This window comes from Anolis sagrei, chromosome Y (genome assembly GCF_037176765.1).
Source record: "Anolis sagrei isolate rAnoSag1 chromosome Y, rAnoSag1.mat, whole genome shotgun sequence".
Lineage (NCBI taxonomy): Eukaryota > Metazoa > Chordata > Lepidosauria > Squamata > Dactyloidae > Anolis > Anolis sagrei.
Window position 1 is genome coordinate 65,112,866 of NC_090035.1, and position 12,087 is coordinate 65,124,952.

The 12,087-nt window shown below is 40.8% G+C and overlaps 1 protein-coding gene across 1 annotated transcript; it reads right to left on the reverse strand.

Moving 5' to 3' along the window:
* Nucleotides 1-10,423: 10,423 nt before the first annotated feature.
* LOC132781405 (free fatty acid receptor 2-like) lies at nt 10,424-11,365 on the reverse strand. Its single transcript, XM_060785650.2, has one exon. It carries the CDS (start codon nt 11,363-11,365, stop codon nt 10,424-10,426), a length of 942 nt encoding a protein of 313 aa, XP_060641633.2.
* Between the last annotated feature and the right edge of the window lie 722 nt (nt 11,366-12,087).

Sequence of the window (12,087 nt, forward strand, 5' to 3'; positions counted from 1 at the left end):
GTGAATGAAAATACATCCTGCATATCCGATATTTACATTAAAGATTCATAACTGTAGCAAAATTACAGTTCTGAAGTAGCAACAAAAATAATTTTATGTTTGGTGGTCACCACAACATAGGGAAATATATTAAGGAGTCGTGGCATTAGGAAGGTTGAGAAACACTGATCTAGAAACTTCTCTTTATAATCCTAAAATGGAAGTGTAAATACTTCCTCTTCGTTGTCTGAAATTCAATCCAATATGCTGCCACCATCTGTGAGGTACTAGGTTATGCTGCCATCACTTAATAAGGGTTTCCTATTCAGTTTATTAATGGATTTCCCTGCTTTCAAATAGATTCACTGCTACCACTCTGTACTGTTTCTTTTGGTGTGTAGCGAGGTTTTTTCCCCCTTTGAAATAGTACACTAAGGGTTGAGTGACTAAAACAACAACAAGTTTATTTGGAATATGGAAGGATCTTAATGGTTTCAGAGTTCTCTTCTCCTGAGGTATAAAGCTTCACGAGTTACAGTTTCAACAAATCTTAACATAACTTTAGGATGTCTTTTACTTCACCAACTAGTTCTTTAGTTGTTACACTTCTAAATATGTTTCCTTATTTGACAGATTAACTATGGTCAGCCAATGCCCTTGTCTCCCTTCAGCTTCCTGCTGAAATAAAGATTCCCAGTGGGATTTCTTCTCCTATTAGCACACAGCTAAACCACAAACCTAAATAAGTCCCCTTGACTTATTCAAATAACTCAGGCTAAAAGCCTTCCCTTAGTTTGGTTCACCACACATTTAAACCACCTTCCCTTTGGCTCGATGACCAAAGGACTGAAGCCTCAAAATGTCTGCTTCTGGTAAGTGCAGTTGGCTCCACCCCTTTCTCCATGGCAACCTAACTCAGAGTGCTGAGCTTGGTCCCATCCCCCTAGTTCTGCCATTTATAAATGGTTAACCCTTTATGTACATCCATAACTGTCTTTTACCTCCTGAACACATACATATAATAATATTCAACCATCTAATTGTGTGTATGTGTGTGTGTGTGTATATATATACACACACATATACATACAATCATATTTAACTGTAGAGACACATATACAAAACTACGCTTAACTTACAATTAAAAATCAATGCTTCATCAGATTACTTTTCCGAAGGACTTTATCAAACCTAGGATTCCTGTGCAATTGTGGGATTTTTAGTTTGGTAAGAATGACCTTGTAGAGATCCCAAAGGTACTCACAACACCCCAAATCTAGACCTACCTCTAAGTATAAATGGTGTCAGGGATCAATGTATACTTGGAGAATTTTCCACCTGTGTAACTCAAATGTCTTGGGCATACACCTCCTGCTCCATGAAAGTTCATTGCCAAGGAATGGATTCCTCTGCCCCATCTGACTTCTTCAGCCCAGTGAATCAGGGATTAACAATAGGCCTGGGTAACAACGGAAAAAATTGTTTCTAAAATCGATTCGTTTTTTGGGGTTTTTTACGTTTCGATATTTAAAAGAATTCCGAATTTTTTTTAAAAAAAACGTTCGATATTTACGAAATTTCGTAAATGGTAAAAAAATTACAAAACAATAACGAAACAATAACGAATCGATTCGTTAATGGCGGACGCGACCGCGCAATACGCTAAAAGACCTCCAAATGGGACACGGGGAACTTCTGAAGCTTCCTTCTCCCTCTGTTGTTGACTGTTGGTGTGATATTATAATTTTTTTTCACTAATTAAACAAAAAACAACTATAAAACTTGCCCCAGACATGCGGAAATAATAACGAAACGACCTCAAACCAATAACGAAACGAATACATAACGAAATACGAAGCATTTACGAAACGAATTGAAAAATTCATTTCGTTTTTAAGCTGCTCCAGAATGGTTCGTTATCGCTTCGTTAACAAAAAAAATAACGAATTTTTAACGAATTACGAATTAACGAAACGAAACCGCCCAGCCCTAATTAACAAGTATAAAGGATGTGAATTCTATTATAAGAAACACTGGGTAATTATACATAACAGAGCTCCAGAGAAGTGAAAAGAAATCTTGCTGCACAAAACATATGCCCTTTTCCAACTATTGTGGATTTGAATATTTATGAATCTGACCAAAGTGTTCTTTCTAGAAATTTCTAGATCCCATAGTGCAATCTATTGCTGTCATGCTGGAGGACCTAGGAATCTCTAGCTCAGTTATTAACAGTGGGCTTTGTGCACTGTATTACAGCGCCACACAGTGGCCTGAATTCTATTGTTTAATTTCAGCTAAAGTAAACCCGACCAAGTAACAACAGTAAGAACAGAAACCACAGAATAACAGACTGCTTCTAAATTGGGAAAGGAATACAACAGGACTGTATACTCTCACCATACCTATTCAACTTGTATGCAGAACACATCATGCGATGTGCAAGGCTTGATGGATCCAAACCTGGAGTTAAAACTGCTGGTAGAAACATTAACAACCTTAGCTATGCAGATGATACCACTTTGATGGCTGAAAGTGAGGAGTTGCTGAGGAGCCTTCTAACCAAGGTGAAAGAAGAAGGTGCAAAAGCTGGGTTGGAGTTAAATGAGTCCCCCTAGGGGTGAGAACGGTGGTAAATAAATACTGTAAATAAATAAATATAAAAAACCAATATTATGGCAACCAGACTGATTGATAACTGGCAAATAGAGGAAGAAAAAGTGGAAACAGTGACAGACTTTGTATTTCTAGGTGTAAAGATTACTGCAGATGCAGACTCCAGCCAGGAAATCAGAAGATGTATACTTCTTGGGATGAGAGCAGCAACCAATCTCGATAAAATGGTGAAAAGCGGAGACATCATACTGGCAACAAAGATCCACGTTGTTAATGCAATGGTATTCCCCGTAGTAACTTATGGAGTTGGACCATAAGGAAGGCTGAACAAAGGAAGATAGACACTTTTGAACTGTAGTGCTGGAGGAAAATTCTGAGAGTGCGTTGGACCGTAAGAAGATCAAAATAGTTGATACTCCAGGAAATAAAAGCCTAACTGCTCACTGGAGGTAAAGATGAAGTACTTTGGCCACATAATTAGAAGACAGGAAAGCTTGGAGAAGATAATGTTGCTGGGGCGGGGGGGGGGGGGGAGGAAGAAAAAGGAAAAGGGGCCGACCAAGGGCAAGATGGATGGATGACATCCTTGAAGTGACTGGCTTGACCTTGAAGGAGCTGGGGGAGGTGACAGCTGACAGGGAGCTCTGGCATAGGCTGGTCCTTGAAGTCGGGCCCGTAGCGAGGGGGGGGGGTTAGGGGTTCAACCCCCCCCGAAATGTTTCAGATTTTTTTTAAAAAAACCTGGTTTACTCATGAATTTTAACTGGCTAACCAAATCCCCATGCTAAGTCTATGAGATGCAAAAAATCAAGAGTCCCTCCAGAACTGCAAGCACTATCTCAAGCAAATATTAGCAATTTATTCACACTGTCATTACTTGCAGCAATAGCCAATGTAGTTGTTCTGGTACAGCTGTTCCAGGAGCTCCAACTTTATTTACTTTGTATTAAATGTTTGCTTGCAGTCCTAGGTTTCAGGGACTCTGCAGATAGGTGGCTTCTTTGGTTGCAGTCATAGGGCAAGTCACGTGTCCATCATTGTTAAGTTTTGGTTCTGCCCCTTGCTCAGGGCAATTGGGAAGGGAAGGAAGCCATTTTTAGTTAGTCTCAGCAAGGTAAGCTTATGTATAGTATGTGTGCAAGCTTCCCGTGTACAAAAGCTTCAACCCTTAAGACCTTCCGGGGGAGAAAGGTCTTAAGAGTCTCCAAAGAATTTCCAGGAAAACAGCCCTAAAGACCAAAGAACTCCAGCTGGAGAACATCTACTGCCTTGCTGGTAGGTCCACTCGGCGTTCGAGACACAGTTCGACCCGGTAGCGGAGCCCACATCAGTAAGGGTTAGAGTACAGTCAGCCTGGGAGAAGTTAAAAAGGGGATTTTCCTTTAAAGAAGAAGTTATTGAAGACAGTTGCCTGTCCTTCGTGGGCAAGATTAGGAATTCACCAGTTGCCTAAAAGCTTGGAATCATTTACTTAACTTTACTGAAGACAAGAGAAGTTTCTGTTTGATTGTTCATTAATAAAAGACTTTGTTGTACTTCTCAAGCCATCTAAAGACTGTTTGTGGTGGAAACCTCTGAGAACTTCTCTTTGGGCCCCCTGGCTTACCGCTGGGCAAAGGTTGCACATCCTGTTATAAAGACAATTATTTACAGCCCCAGCGCGCAACAGAACAGTAGTGAAGCAACCAAGTTGGGGCGGGGGGGATGTTGAATGCTCTCATTAAGGAGGCCAGACTTGGTGGAGGTGGTTGACAAGGGCGGAGCTGCAGGCTATTGAAGGCTGCTCTGCCCCTGCTGTGCTCTTTGCTTCAGCGTGAGCTAGGAGGCAGGTTTCACCCCCCCTGCAAAATTTTCAACCCCCTCCCCCGAAAATTTCAACTCCTCCCGAATTTTTTTTCTGGCTACGGCCCTGCTTGAAGTCATGAAGAGTCAGAAGCGACTGAACGAATAAACAACAACAACAACAACAACAACAAAGTAAACCCAGTAGATTAAATGTTTAATGCTTACTGGATATACAGGGAAATTTGATAGATTAAATGCGTCTGCCTTAGCTGGAGTTAATAACAGCATGTGGCCCAACATGTGACAGATCAAGCATCCTGAACAATATCACAAACACAGAGTGAAATTCAATATGACAGATTCTTGGAGGCACAATAAAGTTGCCAAGTGACCAAAAAACAAAACATTTTCATGATCTACATTTATTAAACTTTTTATCATTATCACCACAAATTTAAACTACAGAAATCACTAGGTTACTTGTGGCCTTCCACAAAGTTTGCAAAAACTAGCCACCACCAAACCAGAATTGAGAAGTGACATTTCCAGCTAACCTCAATAAGTTCTGAGTGTTTCTTCTTGGCTCATTATACTTTTTTTAGTTCCTTTCCTGTAGACAACCCAGTATTACACAATTTAGGAATGCAATCTATTTACAGATATTTTGATACATCTTATTGAAACTGATCATATCAATAAAAGCAAGCTTATAAACTGATATTTAATAATCATTTCATAATTGCAGTTCTTCTGCTTCATAAAATCAAATACAGGGGGTTCATCAAGCTGGCATGTTACAGCAAAAAAACACTCAAGTCTTCTGATACCTTAACATTTGGCCAAAACTTTCATGGATGACAACATTTGAAGTGATGTAAAAGAAGGCAGCTTGAAGAAAAAGTAACTTTGCTTTTTGACATTTTAAAACACTTGATTTATTCAATATCCCACTTCCCCACTCCCCATTAATACTTTAAGTTGTCCAAAGTAGCATAACTTAGGACAACTTCAAAACAGATACAACTACATGTACAGCAATAAAATACAATTAATCAATGATAATACAGTATTAAAAACATGCAATGATTTAATAACAATTTATCTATACATGGGGGCAATCTGCATTTCTTTCCACTAAATCCATATTTCAGAAGTCAATGGTATAGATATATGTGGTTTAACAATAAACTGCACATTTGATACAGGAGGCTGAAAGACAGATCGCATGGCAATCTGAACTAGAATAAACCCATTCAATCAACTGTTGGAGTAATGCAATGGGTTAAACCCCTGTGCCAGCAGGATTGCTGACCCAAAGGTCAATGGTTTGAATCTGGGGAGCAAGGTGAGCTCCCATCTGTCAGCTCCAGCTTCTCATGTGGGGACATGAGAGAAGCCTCCCACAGGAAGGTAAAACATCCAGGCATCCCTGGGCAACGTCCTTGCAGACAGTCAATTCTCTCACATCAGAAGCGAGTTGCAGTTTTTCAAGTTGCTTCTTACACCAAAAAAAAAAAAAAATTCAACTGTTGAATGGTGAATCAATATACAGATCAATCTCATTTATTCTACTCAATAATAACAGGATTTAGGTCGTTTTATAGTAACAGTCTCTTTGTCTATCTTCTCTTTATTTTACTCTTTAGCCTAAGCTAGAAAGGCACTTGGAAAGTACTCAATAAATTCAATTTGGGTGAAAATGGATATGGAGCAATGGATTTTTAAACTATAAGAAAAGAGGAGCTACATAAACATTAAGAAGACATACCTGGTAGTAAGAGCTTTTCAATAATGGAAAATATGGTATTGATTTGTAGCTGATATGTGGAAGTTTTTAAACAGAGAATGGGTGGCTATCTTTTGGGAGTACTTCGGCTGTGTATTTCTGCATGGCAAGGGGTTAGACTGGAAGGCCCTTATGGTCTTGTCTATCTCTATGATGGCGTGAATCATTTCAATTTCTTGTTTATGGTTTTTGACAAAGCAATCAGTACCTCTAGTTTGAAGCAAGTTCCAAAGAATTAAGGAGAAATTCTTTGGAATTGTAATGTGCTTCCTCCAGAGCACATTATAGAGAATTGGCTAGAAGGCCTGATCATTGGAGCATGTCCAGCGATAGTAAAATAACTGACATATCTCTGCTGATCTCTCCAATAACATGGAAATTTCTGTCTTTGAGGAAGTCCACTGAAACATTGGGATTAGGAGGTTTCATTAGAAAATGTAACTACAGAGAAATAGCTCTAGAGTTACAGTTGGAGTTATAGTTGGTGGATCTGCAGTGGCGCAATGAGTTAAACCCTTGTGCCACTGAACTGCTGACCTGAAGGTTGGCTGAACTGTTGACCTGAAGGTCAATAGTTTGATCCATGAGATAGGGTGAACTCCCATTTGCAAACTCCAGTTCCTTACCAACCAAGCAGTTTGAAAACATGTAATTTGCGTAGATAAATAGGTACCACTTCAGCAGGAAAAGGCAAAGAAACACTCCAAACAATCTTGTCAAGAAGCTGACAACGCAGACTCCTCAGCTTGAAATATGGATGAGAGAAACTTCCCAGAGCTAGGGATAAAGCACCACCTGCAGAAAGCCAAAAATGAAAAGGAGAAGCCTCTGTCTTTGTTTGTGTTTGTGTGTTTCATTTGTATATTATTGTAAAGGCATTGAATGTTTGGCTATGTATGTAAATGCTGCAATTTGCTTTGAGACCCCTAAGGGAGAAGGGCAGTATAATAACTACGCAGATGGCAGTACGATCAATCACACCATCTGACACCAATTAATAATAACTTCTTTATGATATGGCACCAATCAGTAACTGGACAGGGGGCAAACAGATCCCACCAACTGTCCTTCCTTTAAAATAAAAGAATTCACTGGCACATATATAGCGTTTGAGGGGATGATTCTCTATTTAAATTTTCGCTGCTACCATACACTAAATGAACAGGAACCCTCTAGCTGGTTAAACTATTCAAAAGGCTTTTTAGACCACCAAGTACTGTGTCTTTTAAACGGCTTCTTTGAAGGAAAACAGGTGAGGTTGAATTAAAAGGAAAAGGGACTAAATCCACAAAGGTACACTGGATTCAGGCTTAAGTTTCAAAAATAACAAGGAAAGTTTATTGAATAAAGTACAGAATAAAGAGAATGCAGTTTACTAAGCTTGGCTGTTACAGATAAAATGTTTTGGTTCTTAAAAGCGTAACGGTTGCATGAGAATGGTCTTTTCTTTGTTACAAATATAAAAACCCAGCTATTCCTTCTCTAAATAGCTGTACCCAGTTTGCCACAGCTCACTTGGCTGGCAAACTTCAGGCAAACTGCCTATTCTAATCACGAACTCCTAAAACTGTAATCCTGCTCTAACTCTAACATCAACCAGACTGACTGACTAAAAACAGCTTCTTTCTTTCCCTCCAAACAGGCTAACTCCGCCCCCCTTTAACAAACCAATCCTGGCTGTTTCCAGGCTGGCTCAGGCCTAGGCCACTCCCCCTCTCTGAACTGGAGTTTTCCCTAAACTAAGATGGCTCCTGCCACCCTCTGCCAGGCCCTCTAAGCTGAAACTAACTAGCCTGCCTCTCCTAGGCCCTGCCACCCCGGCTGGCAAGGTAAGGGATCTTCACAGGCGGAATATAAATAAAGATTATTATTGTATTGTCGAAGGCTTTCATGGCTGGAATCACTAGGTTCTTGTGGGTTTTTTCGGGCTATAGGGCCATGTTCTAGAGGCATTTCTCCTGACGTTTTGCCTGCATCTATGGCAAGCATCCTCACCTCTGAGGATGCTTGCCATAGATGCAGGCGAAACGTCAGGAGAAATGGCTCTAAAACATGGCCCTACAGCCCGAAAAAACCCACAAGAACCTAAAGATTATTATTATTATTATTATTATTATTATTATTATTATTAGCCATCCCCTGCCACATGTTGCTGTGGCCCAGTCTGTGTATATGTGTTTTGTGTGTATATATGCATATATGTGTGTGTATATATTTGTGTATATGTGTATATATGTGGTTTTGTGCATGCATTGTAATGTAGTATTTGTTTTTTGTCTTTTTAAGTCTCTTCTGCTGTGTTTTTATGAGTGATGGTCACTCGTTGGCCTGAGAGGCGTCTTGTGTCCAAATTTGGTGTCAATTCGCCCAGTGGTTTTTGAGTTATGTTAATCCCACAAACAAACATAACATTTTTTTTATATAAATGATGATGATGATGATGATGATTATGACAGAAAACACAGTATGTCACAGGAAACAAGATATATATGCTGGATTTTGTATTACAAAATCACAAGTCAATCACTTCCCAAGCATCTAGGACTGTGTTATGATGGGTGCCACCTTTTCGTGGTGGGGGGCTTAACTGCTCCAAGGATGCTGAGAGCTGTGCTGGAGGTAGTGTAACTACCAGCAGGTACAACCAAGTCAGAGAGGTCTCAGCTAAGGAGCGGAACTAAGAGCATCTAACCCATTAACACTATAGAGAAACAAACCAAAACGAAATCTATAATGGCTCGGTCGTCACCCAGGATAAAAAGGACCGTGGTGGATACTGCTGATTCTGGACATCCATCAACAAGTGGGCTACAGAATCAAAATACAAATGAATAATCACAGAAGTGGCAGAAATATAGGTAAAGGTTTTCTCCTGACATTAAGTCCAGTCATGTCCGACTCTGGGGTGTGGTGCTCATCTCAATTTCTAAGCCGTAGAGCCGGCGTTGCCAATAGGCACCTCCAAGGTCATGTGGCCGGCATGACTGCATGGAGTGCCGTTGCCTTCCTGCTGGAGCAGTACCCACTGATCTACTCATATTTGCATGTTTTTGAACTGCTAGGTTGGCAGAAGCTGGGGCTGACAACGGAAGCTCACGTCACTCCCCGGATTCGAACCTGCGCCCTTTTGGTCAATAAGCTCAGCAGCTCAGCGGTTTAACCACTGCACTACCAGGGGCCAGGAAACTGCACAATTGTTGTTGTTGTTGTTATTATTATTATTATTATTATTATTATTATTATTATTATAGCTACATGTGAGGTGTCTCGTAATGCAGGATCCTAGACTGTAAAGTTTGAGTTGACTGGTGATATGCAGTCTAACTATAAATAAGGCAAGCATTGTTCCTCTTTAGCTGGAGGTTCCTTCTCCAATTCTGATGAAAAACCACATAAGCGAAGTAACAAAAGGATGTAGATTTACCCAACGGGGGAACTCTCAAATATCATTAATGATGGAGCAACATCTGTAGAACCTAATGTGACCAACACTGACAAATACATCCTGCAATAGAAAACCCCAGGGTGAAGTTGTGAAGGTTGGCAACTGATGTCCATTCTCCAGTGTATGCAAATGGCAAACTAGCCAACTGTGGTGCTTTTAACAACAGCACTAGCTGGTATGGAGATATCGGCTAGGTCTTATTGTCATCAGTTGGCAATTGCAGTAGAATTGGGCAGTTTTTGCATCTGGACACAACTGTCACTCCATAGCTGTTTCAGATGGCAATTTATGAGGTCTTTAGTCTTCTCTGACAAAGAGTGCTGGTGCCTCACCAAACTACAAATTCCACATTTCCTTAACATTACAGTTAAAGTGGTGTCAAACTGCATTCACTGTAGAGTGTAGATCAGGCATGGGTGAACTTTGGCCCTCCAGGTGTTTTGGACTTCAACTTCCACAATTCTTAACACCTAGTAGGCTGTTAGGAATTGTGGGAGTTGGAAGTCTAAAACAGCCAGAGGACCAAAGTTTGCCCATGTTTGGTGTGGATGCACCAAGTTGTCTCTGCATGTTAAGACTTCTTTAACACACCATGTGGAGAAAACATTTTCTTTTGAAAACCAACTCCTTTAAGACTCAATAATGGTGACAACAGATAAGAAGATCCAGGATTTGGTTTTAACCTAACTTTGAAGACTTAATATATTGGACCATATAGGGCACTTCTTCCTGAGGAATCATGTCTGGGATATCCCAGATTTTGTTTAAGGAGTAGCTGTGCTGGATCTAGCCAACATATTTGAAACAGATGCCTAGGCATCTCCTTCCCCTTTGCCATTTGCATTTGGCGTGTTGCAGCAAATCCGAAAATCTGGGGATCTAATACTTGAGCGGATGTGGAGCCAGTAGTTAGTAACATCTTGACGGATGGTGGCAGAAGAGAAGAAGAAGATCACAGGGTCCAGAATGGTGTTGAGGGAGGTGAAAACAAAGGTCTCCATTCTCCAGGTAGAATTCTTACCTTCAATAAAACCCACAAGGTGAGATATATTGTAGGGAGCAAATGCCAATGAGAAAATAAGGACAGTGGCCAAAGCTAAGGCCACAGCCCGTTGCTTCTTCTGGGGTTTGATGTTGGGCATGGAGGACAGGATGCGGATCACACGGATGTAGCAGAAAAGGGTAATGATGAAAGGGATTAAGAAAAGAACAATGCAGACCTCCAAGCGAGTAGTGAGGACAATTTGGAGCTGGCTAGTAGGGAAGTTATTATAACACGTGGAGTTGGGGCCATCTTTCTTTGCAGTCCTGTCAGAGTATTCTATCCCATAGGCAATGCCTAAGCAGTGGGAGCAGGCTAGAAACCAGAAGAAGAGGCTGGCCACTTTTGTATAAGTTGGCCTGTGGTTTAACTTGTGCTTAACTGGATAAGCAATGCATAGATAGCGCTCCACGCTGACTCCCATGAGGAAGAGGGTGCTAAGGTAAATACTGCTGTGGAAGATGAAGAGGGCCAGAGGGCAAAGAAAGTCAGGGAGAGGCCAAGTGTTGTCTAAGGCAACCTCCACCATCTTGACAGGCAAAATGATTAGATGGAAGAGGTCGGATATGGTCAAGTTGAGCAGAAGGATGTCTATGGGGAGTGCCTTCTCACGCACTTTCTTCAGGAACGAGTAGAAGGCCAGGAAATTGATAGGAAGTCCCGTAAGAAAGACAAAGATGTACACAGCAAGAACAACAACTTTCCGGGTCATCTTCTGTAGACCTGGAAGTGAAAAGAGACAACATTAGAAAGAAAAATAGCAAGAAGCAAAAAAAAAAAAAAAGCACTTGTTATATTTTAAAATTACCCTTTGACCATATTTGAAGGGATTCTGCAAATATAATTAATTGACCAGGGCACTGGGTATTCTTTGTTACTGATTCCTCAGATTCTGTTGTTTTTCTTTGAAGTCTTCTTCTTCTTCTTCTTCTTGTAAGCACCATTTTTGTTTTTGTTATGTGCGTTCCAGACATATTTGGTTCAAGGCAATTCTAAGGTAAACTTAACCTGTTGTTTTCTTGGCAAGATTTATCAAGAGATGCTTTGCTACTATCTTACTTACTTACTTACTTATCTTGAGGGAGGATGACATGCTCAAGCTCAACTACTGGGTTTCCATGACTGGTCTCTGCGAGGATGTTGCCCAGGGGATGCCTGGATGTTTGATGTTTTACCATCCTTGTGGGAGGCTTCTTTCATGTCCCCGCAAGGGGAGCTGGAGCTGACAGAGGGAGCTCAGCCTACTCTCCTCAGATTTGAACCGCTGATCTGTTGGTCAACAGTCCTGCTGGCACAAGGGTTTAGCCCATTCAGTAGGTAAAAGGCTACTATTGTGTACTGTTTTAAAAGTCATATGTAGGAAGGAGATTTGTTTCGAGCAATGGTTCCCAACCTTTTTTGACCAGGGATCACTTTAACCAGGTACCTGTCTCC

What these genes read in the sequence shown, in the direction of transcription:
- LOC132781405 (XM_060785650.2), bottom strand. Translation starts at nt 11,365, where the DNA reads ATGACCCGGAAAGTTGTTGTTCTTGCTGTGTACATCTTTGTCTTTCTT.